At 39.9% G+C, this 21,730-nt stretch overlaps 1 protein-coding gene across 4 annotated transcripts in view; it reads right to left on the bottom strand.

Moving 5' to 3' along the window:
* The window catches only part of TEC (tec protein tyrosine kinase), a 140,881-nt gene that overhangs the window by 17,103 nt on the left and 102,048 nt on the right, over positions 1–21,730 (bottom strand). For 3 of the 4 annotated variants that reach the window (XM_032135417.2, XM_058430044.1, XM_058430043.1), the window contains exons 4-9: positions 19,127–19,208; positions 17,962–18,090; positions 16,299–16,339; positions 15,490–15,665; positions 11,378–11,443; positions 4,148–4,202 (exon numbers count right to left, since the gene is read on the bottom strand). In XM_032135417.2, the coding sequence (XP_031991308.1) occupies positions 4,148–4,202; positions 11,378–11,443; positions 15,490–15,665; positions 16,299–16,339; positions 17,962–18,090; positions 19,127–19,208 (549 nt within the window). Of the gene's footprint in view, positions 1–4,147; positions 4,203–11,377; positions 11,444–15,489; positions 15,666–16,298; positions 16,340–17,961; positions 18,091–19,126; positions 19,209–20,470; positions 20,694–21,730 lie in introns of all 4 variants that reach the window. The other variant, XM_032135418.2, reaches the window with a different exon arrangement.

Raw genomic sequence — 21,730 nt, 5'->3', positions numbered from 1 at the left:
TAGCATATTAATTTATTTAATCATCAAAACAGTCCTATTACAGAGGTACTATTGTTATTCCCACATTACTTCACAGGTAAGGAAATGAGAACAGAAAGACTGGCTGGGTAATTTGCACCAGGTCACGCAGCTAGTAAGTCGCAGAGCCAGGATTTGGTCCCCAGGCTGCCATTTAGCTACTCACTCCCCTACATCTGCCTCTCATTGTAGGGTCTCCAGAGAGGCATGGAAGAATCCTGTGGGCATGGTTATGTGTAGTTAGAATCAAGCAAAGTCACCTACTATTGTTTTTTTAACATCAACTACAAAAACAAGCACTCAGCAAAATCTTGATGCATGATAATAAGCAGGAGTTAAAATGAGAAAGCATGAGTTTAAAAGGCTGGAAACAATAACTAAATAGAATACTAGATCAGAAATGCAGAGAATTGTAGAGATCATCTTCTAGTCCAACTCCTCTTACAGATGCAAAAAGTAGACTAGAAAAGTCACAGGTAGACCCAGGTCCCCTTACTCAGCACAGAGTAGCTCCCTCTATACATTTTACCCTTTCATTTTATTTCTTTTTAAAAGTATAGCAATTTCAGCACATTTATTTCTAAATGGAATTAAACATCTATTAACACTTTATTTATAAAAGACATTATGTAATATCAATGTAAATTATTTTAAAATAACTAACTTCAAGCCAAAAAAACATGAAATACTTAAGTACTAAAAGTCAAGGTAGCAAATGATCAATCAGGAAGAAAGCACTAGAGTAAGCACGCCCCTCATGCTAAGGAAAGTGAAAGTGCAACAACTGCAGCAAAATGAGGATGAGCCACTATAGGAGACTCTCCCGGCCAGGGAATACACTGCTGCAGAACTCAGAGATTGCAAAGACCTTTAACCAACTACTGGCTGGTCCTAGCACAGTAGTGTTTACTACTAATTGATGACAACCAGTTACAGATTTCTTTTTTCCTTCTCTACGCCCACTGCTTCACTTGATTAGCCTTTAACCCATTCATGCCTAGTGTTCCATTACTGGAACACTAAGCTTGTGGGAGTTATTTATATCCTACTGCTCAAAGTCATCACCAAGGTCTGATTTTTCACACACAAAAAATTTGCAACCTCCAGCATAAATGAGTTAAAAAAAAAATAAAAAACAACAACTACCTAGGGAACCCCTGGCTGCTTGGATGGTCTAACTGCGGGACACAGGAGGTGATGATATTTCCCTAGCCAGGAATGAAGCAGAAAAAAATGAGTGACATTACTACCCACCCAGCCCTCCAGCAACGCCTTCATAATGCAAGGCATATACAAGCGAATTGTAGCTTTATGGACTGGATCATTCTGGCTGTGACAGAGGTTTGGCCTAATGAAGGAAATTTACCAGGAGGGACAACCTCGTGGTGGTCAGTGGAAAGCCCCAGGGGCTTCTCTAAGAATTAAGAATGAGGTAAACCATCTATGCTCAGGTTTTCATGTGACTTGATAAAGCAATTTTTACTTCCAGGATGAAAAATAAATTGCTACAGGGTATGCTGTGCTAACAAAAGGGAAAATGAAAACTATCTGAAAGCTGGCAATGACAATTCTTTATGAAAGCTGTAAGGTTTGCTCCTGTGTGCCTGTACGCCTATATGTCTATATGTGTTATGTGTGTGTGACATTTCTATGTGATCTAAGAAAACCTTTGGTAAATAAAACTAGTTTTTAAATTGTTGGTAAAATAAAATAGAAACATCTTCAGAATTTAATTCAGACATTTTGCCTAGATCTACTGGTCAGACAGGTTTAGGTTGTCTCTGCTAAAGGTCATAAAACTGCTGCTTCTGTGACGTTCTTGACACTTGCTTGACTTGTATGTGAGCTTAATTAAAATTAATCACTTCCTAGATTTGTTACTGGAAATTAGTACTACTAAGAGTTACAATAGTAGTTAGTGTATGTAATTAAAACTACTAGATGTAAGAGAAACAATTCTATATATACAGTGTATAAAGAAAGAAAGATGAGTTTTTGGTGAAGAAGGCTACATAAAAGATAGGATATCGTTTTTGCTTAAGAAAAAGTAGTTTTTTCTAGTTTAGAGGTTATTTAAGGGTTGTTTCAAAATGAAGGAAAAAAATGACATAGATAAAACTAAATGGGTAGAAAGAGAATGAAGAAAAAGACAGGAAAGAGTCATGGAACTTGTCCCAGCAGGGAGGAAATCTTTAGATGGTTATTAAAAAATCAAATGAATAAAATGGAAATTTATAGGGTTAAAACAAGGGTCTTAATACAACACTATTGAAGGTTGTGTGGACCAAAAGGAGCCCCTGCTGGTTCCCCAACATTAAAGAGCCCAAAATTAGTTTGCTATATCCCCAGTCTGCAGAAACTTAAAAAGCTAAAAGACAGAGATTGTAATGATAAGGCTGACCAACAATTGTTTCAGGGCAAAACCGAAGCAGGTTAATCAAGACAAAGACTGACAAAAGGGCCAGGGTCCCTTGGCTCAACGCCCTGCTGGGAACCTAAAGCCTTTTGCACAACAGAGGGAAAATGTTCTGGAGGTAAAGAAGTTCCTAGGACTAAAACATAAAATCATAAGGGTTTATAAGACTATGAAAGTTGGAATGTTTGAACAGGCTTTATGTAAAGTAGCTGTGTCTCCTTTACCTAAATGTTTTATGGGAATGAACATTGTATCTGACTTGGGAATGTTTCTTCTACTGTAAAACAGAGGGCATGTAAATCTGCCCTTCAAGCAATATTAATTGGACATGATAAATGGGAGCCAGTATGACTGCCCAAGCTATAGTGTAGAGAAAGTTGGAATGCTGGTGGGGACAAATTTTCTACTTGATAGTCCTTTGTTGACTGTTTACTAGGTCTTACGGTAAAAGCCAGTTAGCACCTCCCAGTGACAACTACTGGGACTCTGGACTAGAGAACTTCTACTAGAGGGGCATTTACTGCTTTGCTGTGGATGCTAACTATAGCTACATCTATGACTGAAGAACATAAAATGATCTTGACACCTGAAATATCCATGCTGTCTCAGGTGATGTCAAAGGAACACTCTAATGGAGATAGCAGTATCTAAAAGAGTTCTATCGTAAAATGGAAATGGTTGATACAGGATCATGCTATCTGGTGGGTGCAAGGAGGAGGCACTCATGAGCAGGGGGCTTCTCTAACCCAAAGACTGACTCTGGAACTGTGTGAGTAGCTGCTGGATTCTACAGTGCCCAATAAACAGCTCTCAACTGACCAACCAAGAGTTGCTAGGTTTGTGGATGGCGGTTCCAACGTGAATGGACAACATCCCATGTGGAAGGCTGCTACTCTGAAGAAGAGTCAAGAAAATGTGTTTTTGTGTGTTTTGAACTATTTAAAGCTTACAGTAATTGAGTAAAGTATACTTTTGAGAGCCAAACTGAAGCACTAACTATTTATTCTCTCTACCTGATTTCTCCAAAATTTAGAAGACATTTGTGAGTATTCTTATTTTGTGGCAATATAGTTACTTGCATAACTTCAATAAGAATATGTTTTCTTTTGTAACAGGACATACTGGGGACACTGCTGCTACAATAACCACACTGGTTATTTTACCAAGGCTTTGGGCATATGAAATTGTAAGGGCCAGTTTCAAGGTGTAGCATGTAGGAAAACAGCCTGTTACATGGCAAGAGTGATGTAACCTTGAAGTGAAACCGCAATGATGACCAGTGCTCGATCCCCACTTATCAAGGTGTTCTGCAGCAAGGTGTTTAAACAATGCTTTCATAAAGATGCTTATCTAACCTCGCCAGTGGTCACATGTGTTGGTAAGAAAGGCTGAAGACATGTCCAGCTGCACATGTTTTATCCTAAAAGTTTGCTATATAAAGAATAATTTCTGGAGGGCAGGTGTGGGGATAACTGTCCTGAGGCCACCCATGATTACTTCTGTTTGTAAGCCCCTATTAAATATTTCTTTCTAGAAACTGAATTTGTCAGCCTCTTTCTTCAGCCTCTCAGCTCCCTCAGCCTCTGGGAATAGTTTTGCATAGACTTGCTCACTGCTGAACAAATTTAGAAAGAGAGATATGTGGAACTACTTATTATGGACTCATTAAAATTAATTTGCCCTTAAGCCAAACCCACAAGTACAAACACTTACTTCACTGCGGAGGAGTTGCTCTGCCTTGCTTCTATTCATATTTCTGCAATACCATCTGAACAGAAAAAACAATGTATTTCAGGCCTCAGGTTTTTAGGATATATTTTATTCTTTTCAGAATTAATAAGGTAATTCTGCTCATCAATAATAAATATAACAAATAAGAACAAGATATCACTCATAATTTCAATAACAGACAATAGTAATTTTGATGTATATACTTCCAGATTTTTTCTACCCATATTTCTATGAAAACATGTATGTATGCCCATATTCTTATGTTTTATTAAAGTGAGATCAAACTACATAGGCTATACTATAACCTGAATTTTTCATATAACATTATAGGATATTTTTGCAAATCAATATAAGTCTACATATGATAGTATGCCTGTGCCATAATTTATTTAAGCTATTCTTCACTGTTCAACATAAAAATCATTTTCAATTTTTCACTACTAGAATCATGGCAAGAATGAATTTTACTCCACTGACTAAAACATGCAGGAAGTGTCACTTTGTATTATTGTCTTTAATTCAAACTAAATCTTATTCCAAGCCCTTCTCCTATCAATGTGGCAGCACATTTCATCTCAAGTCATAATGGAGGATCCCTCAATGAATTTCACAAAGGTCCCAGGTGACAAAAGAAACAGCAAAACATAAGCACAGGCCTCCTGGGTCTTCAGACTTGCTGGTTTTCAGCAGAGCCCCAAGCCCTGTGGTTGCCCAAGACTCTACTGTAGAAATGTCTGCCATGACCAAGCAGCTGGTCTTCCCTCCCACCAGATCTTTCCACCACCCTGTGCCACATCCCAAGGCCCTGCCAATCTGTACCTCTTCTTCTTTTTTTGAGACAGAGTCTTGCTCCATTACCCAGACTAAAGTGCAGTAGTGCAATCTCAACTCACTGCAACCTCCAGCTCCCAGGTTCAAGCGATTTTCCTGCCTCAGCCTCCTGAGTAGCTGGAATTATAGGCATGCGCCACCACACCCGGCTAATTTTTGTATTTTTAGTAGAGACAGGGTTTTGCTGTGTTGGCCAGGCTGGTCTCAAACTCTGGCCTCAAAGGATCTGCCCACCTTGGCTTTCCAAAATCCTGGGATTACAGGCATGAGCCACCATGCCTGGCCCTATACCTCTTCTTATCCTTTGGAAAGCCATTTTCTTGATACTGTCATTAACCACCTCATCCTCAGAGGTACTCGCCTCTCTCTACTTTCCCCAGCATAGTCAATCCCTCCACGTGATTTAAGCAAATAGGCCATAAGAACGTGAACTTAGACAATTTTCTTCGGTCTTTGGTTTTAAACTTCTTTTGTTAGATCCTTACTTGTTGGCAAGGAATTCTCCACCACAGTCATATACCCTGAGAATTCAAATGTTATAAAATCAGATCAGCTCCTCTGGACATTTAAATTTCCCAGTACTGCTTCAGCCTTCCATAAGAGAACCAGCACCCACTTTTGGCCCAGCAAAAACCCTAAAACAGGGAAACACAGGCCTTCCCTGACTAAAGAAGGGAAAAACACAAAGAACAAAAAAGACAATACAAGATGTTTTTCTGTCCAGATTCTTTTATGTAGTAGGCAAATGCAAATTACAGCCTCAATCCAAGCTAAAGACCGTTAGATGTTTTATTTGGAATCTGAGGTGTTGAACCAGGTCTCAGAACTGTCAACATCTCATTACATGGACCCCACTTTATAAAATGAGATGAGGCCGGGTGCGGTGGCTCACGCTTGTAATCCCAGCACTTTGGGAGGCCGAGGCGGGCAGATCACGAGGTCAGGAGATCGAGACCACGGTGAAACCCCGTCTCTACTAAAAATACAAAAAAATTAGCCGGGTGTGGTGGCGGGCGCCTGTAGTCCCAGCTACTCAGAGAGGCTGAGGCAGGAGAATGGCGTGAACCTGGGAGGCGGAGCTTGCAGTGAGCCGAGATCGCGCCACTGCACTCCAGCCTGGGCGACAGAGCGAGACTCCGTCTCGAAAAATAAAATAAAATAAAATAAAATGAGACCAAGTTCAACAAAATTGCAGTTGAGATCAATACATTTCTGAATGCAATTGAGAAATATAATAGATTAGGAGAACAGAATTCTGTCCCTAATGCTTTTCCACTGATAGAAGAAACATCTGTCAAGTGCCAAAAACATTCACAAAAATTAACGAAGGAAACACACCTGGAGCTTTAATTATGAATTATAAAGTGGCAGGATTTGAGAGATTGAAAAAAAGTTATTAAAAACAGAAGATCCAGTCCATCTTCACAATAAGAGTAAGCAAAGGTGGTTTCACCTTGGGTTCAGATATAAGAAATCAGTGAAGCTAATTGTAGCTCTCAAGAGGAAAGTAAACGTAAGATACTCAGAAAAAGGAGGAGGCCCCTTCCTCATCTACTGTATTCCAGCTCCTCAGAAGGAGGAGAAAAGAAGGAATCCACTGCACAAAGAGAAGGCTCTTGAAAATCCTGTTCTGAGGGGTCATTTTTATGGTGTTGGCAAGTTCCCTGGAAAGGATGTTCCCTGGAGAGGATGTTCCCTTCTTTGGGATATCAATTCAGACCTTTAAGTGTCTGTTGAAAGACAGAAAGGAGGAAGGAGTCATACACAGATAAATAGATGAATTAACTCATGGTCGGGATTTTCTAACAGTTCAGTTCTTGGTGGCTTCTTTCTCCTCTCCTGTGATTATCTATCTCCAGGCAAGAAAAAAAAAAAAAGACAACAAAGGCTCCCCTGAATTCTCCTGTCAGGAATAACTATACACACAGGTAAAATGTGACACAGATACCACACACCTCTATAAAGGAATACCTGAGGCTGGCTAATTTATAAAGAGAAGAGGTGTATTTGGCTCATGGTTCTGCAGGCTATATAAGAAGCATGGTGCCAGCACCAGCATCTGAAGAAGGCCTCACTCAGGCTGCTTCCACTCATGTCCGAAGATGAAGGGAGCTGGCGTGCAGACATTACATGGCAAGATAGAGAAAGCAAGAGAAGAGAGAGGCACCTGGCTCTTTTCTTTTTTCTTTATTTTTTTTGAGACAGTCTTGCTCTGTCACCCAGGCTGGAGTGCAGTGGCGCGATCTCGGCTCACTGCAACCTCCACCTCCTGGGTATAAGTGGTTCTCCTGCCTCAGCCTCCCAAGTAGCTGGGACTACAGGTACCTGCCACCACGCTCAGCTAATTTTTTTTTTTTTTTTTTTTTTTTTTTTTTGAGATAGAGTTTCACTCTTGTTGCCCAGGCTGGAGTGTAATGGTGCAATCTCGGCAACCTCCACCTCCTGGCTTCAAGCGATTCTCCTGCTTCAGCCTCCCAAGTAGCTGGGATTACAGGCACCCACCACCACGCCTCGCTAACTTTTTGTATTTTTAGTAGAGATGGGGTTTCACCATGTTGGCCAGGCTGGTCTACTGACCTCAAGCAATCTGCCCACCTCAGAACCCAAAGTACTGGGATTACAGGCGTCAGCCACTGTGCCCAGCCCAGGCTCTTTTCAACAACCAGTTCTTGTGGGAACTAACAGTGAGAACTTACTTCCTTGAGAATGGTACCAAGCCATTCATCATGGGGGAGAGCTCTAGCTCCGTAATCCAAACAGCTCCCGCCAGGCCCCTGCTCCAAAACTGGGGATCAAATTTCAACATGAGATTTGGCGAGGTCTCGAGATCCAAGCCACAGCAGTCAGGTGCTGCTCTAAGCACGTTACATTTATCACCTCATTTCATCCTCACAACTCTTAGGAGGTTAAGTGGTATTATCACCACTGTTTTGCAAATGAAAAAATTGAGAAACAGAGAAGCAAAATATATCTCAAGGGCATACAGCTAGGAAACAGCAAAGCCAAAAACTGAACCAAAGATCTGGTCTCAAAGCCTGTGCAGTACTAAAATGGTTCCTACTGACCTTTTAAAGACGAGAAAACTGGTTCTAAGAGGGTAAAATTTGCCTACAGTTATGCCAATCAATGGTTCCTGAAGTAGAACACACATCCAAGCCTAATTCCAATGCTGGGAACAACCATGTTGCCAGTGAAGCAGTCCGGAGACAGGAGAAAGAGGGCCCAACAATTGAAAGAAAAACCTTTGGCCGGGGGAGGTGGCTCACGCCTGTAATCCCAGCACTTTGGGAGGCCAAGGCCAGTGGATCACTTTAGGTCAAGAGTTTGAGACCAGCCTGGCCAACATATTGAAACCCTGTCTCTACTAAAAATACAAAAATGAGCCGGGTGTGGTAGTGGGCACCTGTAATCCCAGCTACCCAGATTGAAACTGGAGGCAGGGTTGCAGGACTGAGATCCGCCACTACATCCAGCCTAGGTGACAGGTAAACTCTGTCTCAAAAAAAAAAAAAAAGAAGGAAGGAAGGAAGGAAGGAAGGAAGGAAGGAAGGAATTCAAAAGCAGCAGGTTGAAGAGTAGGGATTAAAAAAAAAAGCATGCCACAAAAGCTTTATTAGAGGCTAATACCTTTTGATGAAGGAACTATAAATCTAGAAATTAGGCCCTGAATTTGTAGGTCATTTGTCAGATTCTTCTTAGATATTAAATCTCTAATGTAAATTAGTTTTTCAGATTAGCTAGTTACCCCAAAATAGCAGTGTCAATAAGGAAAGAAGAGGTTCGAGGGCATTTCATCTTTTAATCCGGAAAGGTCAACCCTTGCCAAGCTTCTTGGTGAGAATGGGTGAGAATAAATCATGAAAAGAAGATAAGAGGTAGAAACAAAGGAAAAACATAAAACCAACCAGTTATACATCTTAGCTTGTTCTCTAATTTTGCCCTTCTAACTGTGCCACCCACTCAAAGCCTTTCTCCTAAGCTTTTTCCAGTCCTAAGGGCCCTTTCATTTCTGTCACTTTCTCCCTTTACCGTCCTTCCACCAAGAACGTCCTCTTATTAAACATCGCAATGAATCTGCCTTCTTTCCCAGCACTGGTCTCTCCGATCTTCTCCTCCCTACACTGTTGACTGGGTATGGAAGTTAGAACTAAGTCACTGATAACGCTGGGAGCTGCGGGCCTGGAAATCCTGAGTTCAGCCCAGTGACAGTCTGTGGCCTGGGATTTCTCCTGGGCCCAAGCAAACAGCAGAACTGTTCACTCCACAGCTGCCAGAAGCTTTGTTTTTGTTTTTTTTTTTTAATACTTGAGAACATTTAAGTTGTTGTGATGGTTAATATTGAGTGTCAACTTGATTGGATTGAAGGATGCAAAGTATTGCTCCCGGGTGTGTCTGTGTTGCCAAAGGAGATTAACATTTGGGCCAGTGGACTGGGAAAGGCAGACCCACCCTCAATCTGGGTGGGCACGATCTAATCGGCTGCCAGCGCAACCAGAATAAAAGCCGGCAGAAGAACTTGGAAAGACTAGACTGGTTTAGTCTTCTGGCCTACATCCTTCTCCCGTGCTGGATGCTTCCTGCCCTCGAACACTGGACTCCAGGTTCTTCAGCTTTGGGACTCAGACTGCCTTCCTTGCTCCTCAGCTTGCAGACGGCTTATTATGGGACCTCACCTTGTGATCGTGAGTCAGTACTCCTTAATAAACTCCCTTTTATATATACATCTATCCTATTAGTTCTGTCCCTCTAGAGAACCCTGACTAATACAATTGTGTTACAGGATGGACTTTGGCCAAAACAAAACAAAACAGAACATGGAGCAGGAAGACAGAATAGGGTCTCTGCCTGCCCACATGGGAACAGGTTTCCCCTTGGTCTTCTACTGGGCACAGTACAAAGGCCATGTGGATTCCCTGGCCTCTGAACAGAATGCAGTGGCACTCCCACGCTGGAGACTGAAGTACAGAGTTATGCAGAGGAAGAAAACTTCTCGGAAGAGAGAAAATTTCCAAATTAAGGTACATTTGAAACACTCGGGGCCATGAATCATAAACTTCAATATTGAAAAAGCTCATCTGAAATCACATGAGTCATAAAAGGAGTTCTCATATTTAGATAAGGATTATCTGGCTTCCAAGCATCCTCTTTTCCCAAATTCAATCAGTTCTCCACACTATCGCCTTAAAACCATGCCCAAGTTTTCACCTTTTAGCACCTTCCCTCATTCTAAGAGGATTTTATAATTTTTCCAAAAATCTATTTGACTTAAGGGCAGAAATGCTACTTTATTTATATATTGTTTATACTCTCTCCTGCTTCTAAAATTACTCTGAGAGATCACACCCACTGAGCACTGTGGCTTTCTGAACTTGTTAACCCTTTCCTAGATGTTAAGGTACACTTACGGTATAGCAAGTGACACGAAGAGAGGAACAGCTTGTTGTTGCTGTTGTTTTTAAGGAAGTGAATGAAGCATCAATACCCCACCTCAGAATGACCATAAAAGAGCGTTTGATGTATATGAGCCTCACATTACAACTTGGCCACACACTGCTAGTGGGTATATAAATAATACAAGTTATCTGGAAAGCAATTTGACGGCATGCGTTGGGAACCCTTACAATGTTCAGGCACAGCCTGTAGCCCACCACATAGATTTTAGAGATCCAGTTTAAGATAAGAAACAAGAGGTTATCCCACTGTTTTTTAAGTATAGCAAAGGTACCTAAAACAACCTAAACCACACAAATAAGGAAATGATTACATAAATTATTGGACATCCACATGCCATCTGCCTGGTTATGTCCCTAAGGCCATACATAATGCTTGATACATGCTAAGATCTCAGTAAATATTTAATAAATTTATGATCAAATGAAATAAAATGTAGCTAGGGAAATGTTTTCAAAGAATATTAAAATGTATGAGGAAATAAGCATGATTCTATCTTTTCAAAAATAGTAAAAAGATTGAAAGGAAATATACTAATGTTGACAAAGGTCAACTCTAATTAATTTGAGTAATTTTTTCTTATTAACATTTCCACTCTGGAAACTGTTCTGCTTATATCCTGAATGAATGGACATGATCTGTATTTCAAAGTCAGCTAATCTGTGATTTATTTCAAATCAATTTAATTATGCTTATGGAATTTATGTACATAAGCTTATGTAACTCCATTCACACAGTACCTTCAGGAAAAATATATCATAGAGATTAATTCTCAGTCTTTCACCACATCAGACAATTGAGGTTAAGGCTATTTTAGCACCCCCTTCAAAGAATCATGAAAGATATCCATTAATCTTCAAAATGCCTTACATAATTAGGAAAATGAAAACTTTCTGATTTTCCACATTCACAAAATAAACATTTACTCACTCATATTGATCTAAGTTGTTTGATTTCTTTCCCGTTACATAATTACTTGGGATATATCCTTCATTCCTAGAAATAAGAAAAATACTTTAGGTAAACTAAGATTACTGGGAGGTTATTAAAAGAAAGAAAGATTATTGCCTCTTGAAATAAAGCATAATATTGCTTAAAGCTTATTAAGAAAGACTAGCTGACCCCCCAAAATTCAGTATCTGTAATTCACTTGACATTTTACAAAGTACTTTCACTTTTGGTCCCCATAAAAATTCTGGGGTAGGCAGGCATTATTGTACCCATTTTCTGGTGGGGAAACTAAAGCTTAGAAAGATTATAGGATTTTTTTTCCCAAAGATCCTAAAGCGATCCAGCAACAGGACCAGAACTCGAACTCTGGACTTGTGACTAGGTCCTGTGCTCCTCCAAAATTCCACAATACGTCTCCAGAATTCACAATTTTGGTGGTATGTGCTAAAGAAACCACAACTTGAGAAAAGTCAAAGTGTTGGATTAAAAATACCCACCACTCTAATACCTCCATAGTTCTTATAGAATAGTTTCACAAAGGCTAATTCCTGGCCTTTGGGTCAGTATCATTTGGGGCACTTGTTAAAACAGCAAATTCTTGGGTCATAACCCAATAAATGTGAACTAAGAAGACCTATGTGAGGTCAAAAAATGTCTGATTTTACCCCAAATGACTGTTACACACATCACAATTTAAGATGCACTCTTATGTCAGTAGGAGCTAAGGTTTTCAGCATAAGAAAAGATATACACATATAAAATTTAAAAATTGAGTAGGAACCTTATAATCTTAAATTTGAATTTAAAGTATTAGTAAGAACTCATAATACACACACACACACACACACACACACACACACACACGCACACACAAATATGTGCATATAGGTAGCTCCGTTGCACTGAGAAAGGCCCAGAAGGAATGGCAATCCAGCAGCAGTTAAAATCTTAGCATTGCCACTGTCTCCAAATACCATTTGTGACTAAAAGGAGCCAGTCCTCCTTAGAAAAATGTCAAATTGTGTCCAGGTGCAGTGGCTCACGCTTGTAATCCCAGCACTTTGGGAGGCCAAGGCAGGCAGATCACTTGAGGCCAGGAATTCGAGACCCGCCTGGCCAACATGGCGAAACCCTGTCTCTACTAAAAAATACAAAAATTAGCTGGGCGTGGTGGAACATGCGTATAATCCCAGCTACTTGGGAGGCCAAGGCACAAGAATCACTTGAACCTGGGAGGCGGAGGTTGAAATGAGCCGAGATCGCGCCACTGCATTCCAGCACTCCAGCCTGGGAGACAGAACGAGACTCCGTCTCAAAAAAAAAAAAGAAAAAAAAAGAAAAGAAAAATGTCAAATTGTAAGTTTGGCCAGAAAAATAAATACAAGATAACTTGAGCCATTTCACTGAGCCAGAAAGTAGGAAAGAAAAACTAACAGGGTCCTCTACCAAAAACAGCTACCATCGACCTGAAATTGGCCAATTCAAGCAAAAAGAATAATGGTGGCAATAGACTGGAACCAAATACATAAGTATCCATAGTGACACTAAAAATAAACCGTTGGTTACCATTGTTATCACTAGGGAAAACTCAGTCATCAACTCATTATTCTGAAAATTAGTAAAAGTTTAAGAATCCAAATTTCATCTTTCCTTTCCTTCATGAACTAAATGAATTGGTAGATGAGGCAGTTCTTCTTTGGAGAACTACTAAACGCAGATGGAATGACGAAATTAGGAAATCACCATTTTTTAACCCCTAATGAAATAATGACTCTTAAGAATCATTAATGAACCCCCAAATCATCAGGGTAAACACCGATGAAGAACTTTATGACAGAGGAACAAGTCTGACACCGGAACCACTAAGCAATCTTAGCATTATTAAAAGCAGGACAGCCAGAGATCACCTTCTAATGTGATCAAGCCTCTAGCTCTACTTGCCAGTTCACAAGAAATACAAGAAACACAGGCATATTAAGTGACACCATAAGAAAACAATCCGTTTAATCTAGATTATGGCTCATTTTACTGTTAAATGACCTGCTTTCATCAATAAATCAAAAATGTACAACAAGAGAAACATAAGAGATATATTAACCAAAATGCAGTGTGTGGGTCCTGGTTTGAATAAACCAACTGTAAAAATAAGTATTAGAGCTAATCGGGGAAACTGGAATCACATAATTGGTTCCATCCTTAGACCTGGGCCAGAGAAGCTCTTGCTCTGACCCCACACTTTTGAGAGCTCTGCAAAAGCGCATCTTCCCTCTGACCTGTGTTCCCATGCTCCTTTCTGGGTAACTAGGACCCCAGAATTTCCTGCTCATTTCCAAAGTCTACATGGGCCTTCTACTGGGTCCATCTTCCAAAAACCAAATTGTGCTGGCTGGCCACGTGCATTCCCTTTCACTGAGGCTGAAGGTGTGGCCAGGATGCGGGGTAACTTTTGCAAACCACACAGTAAGAGTGTGGGTGTACAGGTTGGAAGATCCATATGGTACATGAGAGATAGAGCCAGGGCAGGAGGGAAGAAAGAAGAGAGGTAGCCCCCAGTGCCAGCTTTCCATGCACTGCAACATTCTGACACAGAGCTCTAAATCCAAACCGTGCCTTTCTTGTCACTATGAAAGGGTATTTGTCAAGTTGGAGGATAAAGTCTGTTAGCTTGATTTATAACTCCTAAATACTTAGATATATGTTATGTGGATTTTCATTTGTACTCTTCCTCCAGGTACAAAACTATTAAGGGAAAGTCTACAGACGATCTTATTTAAAATACTATTATTAAGAATGATAATGACATGGTGGTGGTTTTTTTAAAAGTCTTTAGAATTTAGATTTAGGAGTGAAATAACATGATGACTTGAATCTACTTTTAAATATTCTAGAAAATAATGGAAGGATTAGACTGGCAAAATGTTGGTAATTTTTGAAGTCAAGCAAAAAGAGATTCCATTATACTATTATATACTTTTTGGATGCTTGAAAATTTCTACAACAAAAAAAATTAAAAATAGAAATCAATCTTATACAGCATCTGATAAAGAGAAGCAGTGACAACCTTCTTGTAAACATGGAATAAAAGGTTAAGAGTTGCAAATAAGTCAATAATGCACAGAAAAACGGCACTCATATATGCACCATGCCTAGGAATCATGCAGAAGAGAAGGACCCTGCCTAAACCAGAGGTTTCCACTGCTTCTCCAGAAGTGAACTGAGCAACAGTGACTTGAAATTGGGGCTGGGCTGGGAGGTGAGAGGGCAGGTGGAAGAAGAATGTGCTCTGGCAGGACAAAAAGTTCTCCTCTTCTCATCCACTGGAACTCAGAGTATAAGTGGGATTGCACTGCAGAGGTAAACACAGGATACAGAGTTTGCTTATGAAGCCTGCAAGATACTCATCCCCTACAGTTACCCCATCTGCCCATATATTTATCAATGATAGGGCTGAAAGGACTATTTTCTTTAAATCCTAAATTAACTTGTACAAAAAAAAGCTTGCTGTTTAATTTCCTGCATGTACATATGTATGTATTTTATACATACATACACAAACACATGCACATATAGACACACACATATGCATATATATATATATATATATATATATTCTCTTACTCCTCCCTATATTCACGGAGAGAGAGAAAGAAGTGAGAAGAGGCTTCATTGCACTGTGTATGTGTATGCATACACACACACACATATACATATGTACATATAGAGAGACAGAGTCTAAGAAAAAAATTACAATAAACTATTTCTTAGAAAAATCTAAGATTACTTACTTATGGCAGGTGGGGACAAAATATAAAATTTAATTTCCCTCAAGGTCAAAATAATCATATTAAACATGTATCAGACGAGAAAGAGACCAACGTATTCTAACTTTCGAAAAGAAGTGATTGATCAATTTGCATTTACTGAGTGACCACTGAGAAAGGACTGTGTTACTACAAAGTAATAAGGTGTGCTTCCATTTATGGCTGGTGAAATTAGTCTCATTACACGATAGTTACGACTTATCTTCTTCTCACTCAGCACTTGACTCCCACCCACCCACTGCATGTCCCACACAGAGAGGGAATACTTACCCATATTTATCTCTTGCTCTCCACCAATGAACATCATTCTTTTCTAAAATGAGATACTCTTGGCCTCTCTCTAATCTGAGATCATGTCCTTCTGTCGCTTGGAAATCATACATGGCTACAACGATTTCTTCACTATTATCTTCTTCTTCTAGTGGAATTGGTGGGGGAGGCCTTCGCTAAACAAGGAAGATAACATTTGAAAGTTTAGTCTTCTATATGAAACTGATCATGAATCAAAACACTAAATGAGTCATACATCACCACAGAATAAAGTAGAAACCTCAAGTCTACTTAGTATAATCCAACAAACTCTCATGAAGAAGAGTATTATAATTCCTGTTGCATAACTAAGGTAACAATGACTTAATTAACCCACTCAAAGTCACTCATATCAGATCAAGTCTTGAATGGGTCCAAAGTGCATGTTTTCTCCACTATACCCCACTCCTGAAAGGCATATCATTATATCAGTGAAGTCACTTCTTTGTCACACCGTGCTCTTAAGACCGAAATATTTATCTAAAGTCCCACTCCTCTTAATACAACTCTTTAAGTGAAAATAGAGGCAAAATGACAGATAATAACAGGATCTCCAATGATAAAATCTCATACAATTAAATTGGTATTATTTGACACCATAAAAAATTGAAATAAGCTATAGCACATCTGCTTCTGAGATGGTCCTAGGGGAAAATTGTGTCACATCAATGAATAAACCGCATACTCAATAAGCCACAAACGCTACCAAAACTTAAGACTTAAAGGCTTAAAATGTAAAGATTTACTATCGAAAGCTAAAGACCACCTACCTTCTTTGTTTCTGGTGCTGGAGGTAGTGCTTTCCTTATACCTGAAAATGCCAACAACAAAAACAGGTAAAAATGCTATCTACCAATAATTGATAAAAATAAGATATTGGTAGTTTCAAGGAAAAGTGGGAATTAACACATAGACAAGCAGCACACTCTGACCAACTCTGGTGTATGCTGCTTGTATCTCTATTCTAGAACAGAATTAAAAACTGCTATTATAGCCGGTTTGCATTTCTGCCTTTCTGAACAGACTATAAATGCCACAGGGATTGAGGCCAGGCCAGTTCTTTGTATTCCCACCACTGCATAAACTGGGCACTCAACAATGCTCATGGAATCAAACATTGAAATCATGACAACACTGAGAAATTAATCAGCTTTGGCTGTCCCTTCCTCTACAGTCCACAGTCCTAGAGTTTTGGCTGACACAAGGCTACCCAAGATAAAGAATGTTTCCCAGCTAGGTGTGGCAATGGGACCAAATTCTAATCAAAGGATTCTGTGTACAAATGGGGTGTGCCATTTTTAGATCTCATCCCTAAAAGGATTTCCCATGGGCATCCTTGACCCCCTTCTTTCTGCTTCCAGGAAGAGAAAGACTGCTAGAGCTGGAGCAACCCGAGGAACCACTGTAGGAATACCCCCAGCCCCGGATCACCCACCTATCACCTGTAGGTTATTACATGAGACTGAAATAAATTTCTCTCTAGTTTAAGTCATTGTAACTTTTGGGTCTCTTTTTACAGCAGGTCAGACTGTGCATTCACTAATACCAAACCTTAAGACATTAAAAAAAAAAAAAAAAATAGGGAACAGCCTTAGAAACTTGGGCTTCCTCTTTAATGTGCTAAGTTAATGTGAGGATATCCCAAGAGAATCAGGGTGCCAGGACTCATAGAACTGAGGGCTGGATGGACTGAGAAGGTCATCTGGTCTGGCCTCGTTCATAATACAGCATCCCTGCCAGGTAGCAGTTCTGCCATATCCAGAAGCTCTGTCAGTTCTTATGGACCCAGTGAGCATTCTGCATGGCACCAGCAGGAAACGGTATATCCAATCATTACTATGGGTGTCCTACTACAGCACTAGTAACTTAACAATCTCCATGTATTTTTAGCTTATGACTAAGGGTCTCTCATTCCCAGGATTTATAAAGGTCTTAGGTGTTAAAATTTACCTTAGACATTGTTCATCTCAACATTTACATGTGAGTATCATTATGACATCTTACTCTTTTAACAGACTGAAGCCACTACTGAAATCCATACTGCTATACCCCATCAAAATGAGAACAGCCCTAATCAGACTGTGGATGCACTGCTACATGAGGTTTCTAGCTCCACATCTTGGTTTATTTGTTGAAGAACATTAATGCTTTTCAAAGCTGCTGACAGTGCCACATTAGGCTCACACTTTCAATGGATTCATTTTGAACAAGATTCAATATTGTGATAAAAGCTTCCCAAAATAGACCTTTTGATTCCATGAGAAGTTCCCACTGTAACTAAATATAATTTTTCTTACAAAACACACCTACCCTACATTTTACACTGTACTAGAAAGTGTGCTGTACTTAATCAAAACCATGTCACTTTCTTACCATACCAATAATATGTTCATTCTAAGCACAATATAATTATGGAATAAAATGAATACTTACTACTCTCAAAAAGATTGTATTTTTCACATCCGGGTGCTAATTTTTCAGTTTGTCTACAACACTGATAACTTCCATCTGTCCAGAATTTAGGATGATATTTAATCATAATATTATTGTTGTTCTTTATTTCTGTAATTCACAGATATAGTAATGATTAGTGAAATACAAAAGCGACTACAGAATGTTTCGTAAGTAACAGTGTCGATCATTACTTACTCCTTGGATACTATGTTTACTATAAGAATGCCCTTAGATCATAGGACTCAGCATTCAGAAAAGCTCTATAGTTCTCTTTGACCCCTTCTTTTTTGTGTGTGTGAAGCACCTTTGTTAGCAGAAATGACTGCTGCTACACCAATGATGGATAAATGCAAAAGTCAACCTGCCACCATTTTGTTCTATAGGAGAAGCAATGAGGACTATGCAGGACAAATCATCCATTTAAACCTTTCATGAATATGTCACTCCATCCACACCAAATATTGACTACATGGGCACTTTCTTAGAAAATACCAAATTCTGGGCCGGGCGCAGCGGCTCATGTCTGTAATCCCAGCACTTTGGGAGGCTGAGGCGGGCAGATCACCTGAGGTCAGGAGTTCAAGGCCAGCCTGGCCAACATGGTGAAACCCTGTCCCTACTAAAAATACAAAAATTAGCCGGGCGTGGTGGTGGGTGCCTGTAATCCTAGCTACTCGGGAGGCTGAGGCAGGAGAATCACTTGAACCCAGGAGGCGGAGGTTGCAGTGAGCCGAGATCACACCACTGCACTCCAGCCTGGGTGACAGAGTGAAACTCTGTCTCAAAAAAAACAAAAAACAAAAAACAAAACAAAACAAAACAAACAAACAAAAAAAAACAAGAAAACACCAAATTCTGTTATCATAAAAGCTTGTGCTTTATCACCTTCAGATATATTACACATTAAATGGGAGAGTGCTTTTCTTGGAAACTTTATCTACTAGAAAAAAATCAGATTTTAAAAAGGGAAGTTATCTTCAATATGCTGGTATAACTAACAACAACAGCATATCCTTGGAGAAACACTTACTGTAGATTAACAGATTACAAATGCAATAGACACATTAGCTGTATTTCTGTCTTAATGATAACAATATTATACATCCTCCAATTATATACAGAGCAATATTTCGTTGAGTTTTACCTTCTTTTAACTTCTTCACCCACAGGTCCCTGCTCTGTGGACTAGGTGCAAAAATGTAAAGTGTGTTAGCATCATGAACAACCTAAAATAAAACAAAAGATGGTATTGGTGAGGAGGACTTAGACACAGCACTTCTGTCTAGCACAGAACCCTTGGTACTACAGGCACCAATAAATGATTCTCAAATAACTGAAAGTCAATAACTTCATATCCAGAAAACCCAGGTTACTTTCTTACAAAAGCGCAAATACTTCTTCATTTCTACATTAAGTAGAATACACGTTTTGCAAAGGACCATGTTTTATGGAAGAAAAAAAAGGCCAGGATACTTCATTAACCTCAGTATTTCTTTCAATCCAATTAACTAAAGTTCCTTAGATAAACTTGGTGTAACAGACATTCAGTATTTCTCTAAATAATATTTTAGATGAATGGACTACTCCTTCAGCATCACTCTTATAGTTTCCTTTTGCCACTATCAATAAGTGCAGTAGCTAACTGGATTAAGCACTGACTATGCCAGCACTGTGCTGTGTGCTTTACAGACCTTAACTCAATTAATCCTGCCATCAAGGTACGAGTTTTTCTATTTTATAAATGAGAAAATAAAGGCCTATCCAGGCCCCCACTCCTGTGTAACTTCAGCAGATACCACTCATGCACCACGCACTGCAGATGCTGTCCCCTGATGTTGCATTGCCTAATCTGCCCATCGCCATTTGGCTGGTAATCCAGAAAGCCAGAATTCAGACTCCAGAGCCCAGCCTCTTAACCACAGTGCCTCACTTAGAGGTAGTCCTTGGTGGGCAATTAAATGTCTTATTTTTAACACTTCTAATATTATTAATAAGATAACCCTGGGAAACTAAGCCAGCAATTTTGTCATTTTATACTTCATGGTCAGTCACGAGGCAGAAAAACCGTCTAGACTGGCTAAAAAGTAATACATGGCTAGAAACCTCCCTTTGTCACGTCCACACCCACTGGATTGAAAATCAAATAGTCTTTCATTGATAAATGGTTATCACTGACCATATTCAATAGATAATTACTTCTTGTTCATTTAAAACAGGGTCTTGCTCTGTTGCCCATGCTGGATGGCAGTGGTGGAATTACAGCTCACTACAACCTGGAACCCCTAGGCTCAAGTGATCTTCCCACCTGGGCCTCCAAAGTGCTAGGACTACAGGTGTGAGAGCCATGGTAACCAGCCAGAAATGCACTGTTAATGTCAACACCATAGAACAAATGATGCTATATACCATTCAGCACCTTGCTGGAACTGCATAAGACACATAAATGAATCGGACATGAAGCCTATTTCCAAGACAAATATAGAAATACCTTATTACAAGACAGAAAGTGAGCCATGATATCAGAGCGATAAAGTGCTAAAGGAGATGTGAAGAGATGTGTTTCCTCATTTGCTCCGTGATTTTCACATTTATGCGGGCTTGCCCACACAACCAACTCTGTGCAGAAGGAACCATGCACCATGAACTAGTCATTCTGAATTGACAGTGAGATGTCTGGAAAAGACTGCTAGGGCCTCGGACCTTCCGGAAACCTGTGGTGTATTGTAATAACAATTTCATTTATTATAATAATTTACTGAGTCCCCACAATTGGGCTAAGCACTTTACATGCACTGCCTCATATCATCCATACAGCAATCCAGTTCTTTCTTAGTGTTAGAATCCTCATTTTTCAAATGACAAAACCAAAGTGGCTGAGATTAAGTCATATGAGTAGGATATTTAACCCCCAAATATCCCTTGACTGTTGCCCTCCTGGAATCTGCCTTTCCAGACTCCAAGCGGTCTAACTTCCCCACAAAACTCATCTCGTGTCAGTACCAAGAGCCTGTAAAACTTCCTTAAAGTTTGTTAGACTAGCTAACCGCCTCTCCCCACCAAAAAAACACCTAATCCAGATTCAGAGTTTCGATAACTAAAACTAGCTTGATATATTACCTAGCTAACTTGGGGTATTTGTATTTCTACGAGAAGTTTCTAGGAATAGCGCCTTGTTTTGGCATCTCAGGGTGTTTGGTAGGCTGAAGAGATATTTGTGGGCCAGTATCTCCCTGAGCAAACCTCAGATCACACCACGTTGGCCTCCTGGGGAGGAGGGTCCAGGGAGCTGCGTTTCTCGCGGCCTTAATTCTTGTGCTGAGTCATCCTACCACAGCAGAGGCTGTTCGAGAGGGAAGAGCTTTGCAAACTTCAAGTGCAGAAACCATTTAAACAAGGAGGGAATACTCTCCCTCAGTAACACTACCCACTCGTAGTTACCCACCCTCCTATTTATATCTTCCATCCACCCATTCATTTATTCCATAGACTTAACGGTGTGGTGTAGGAGACACAGCACAGACAAAAGGTAGACAGATCTGGGTTTGAAGCCCAGGGAAGACATGCCAGCTCCTGGGGATCTCCCAGCTGCCATCAGAATGACTCATCTAGAAAAGCATGAAGGAGGAACCATCCCATCTAGGCAGCTGGTACGGATTCCCCACCATTTTCTCCATCCGTCCCTCTTTCTTCTCCCAGTGTCTTTTGAAAACGTCTACTTCTTTTTTTTTTTTTTTTTTTTTTTTTTGAG

The sequence above is a fragment of the Hylobates moloch genome, unplaced genomic scaffold, assembly GCF_009828535.3.
Source record: "Hylobates moloch isolate HMO894 unplaced genomic scaffold, HMol_V3 SCAFFOLD_17, whole genome shotgun sequence".
NCBI lineage: Eukaryota > Metazoa > Chordata > Mammalia > Primates > Hylobatidae > Hylobates > Hylobates moloch.
Note: the sequence above shows the minus strand (reverse complement) of the source record. Positions and strands in the feature narration are given on the sequence as shown.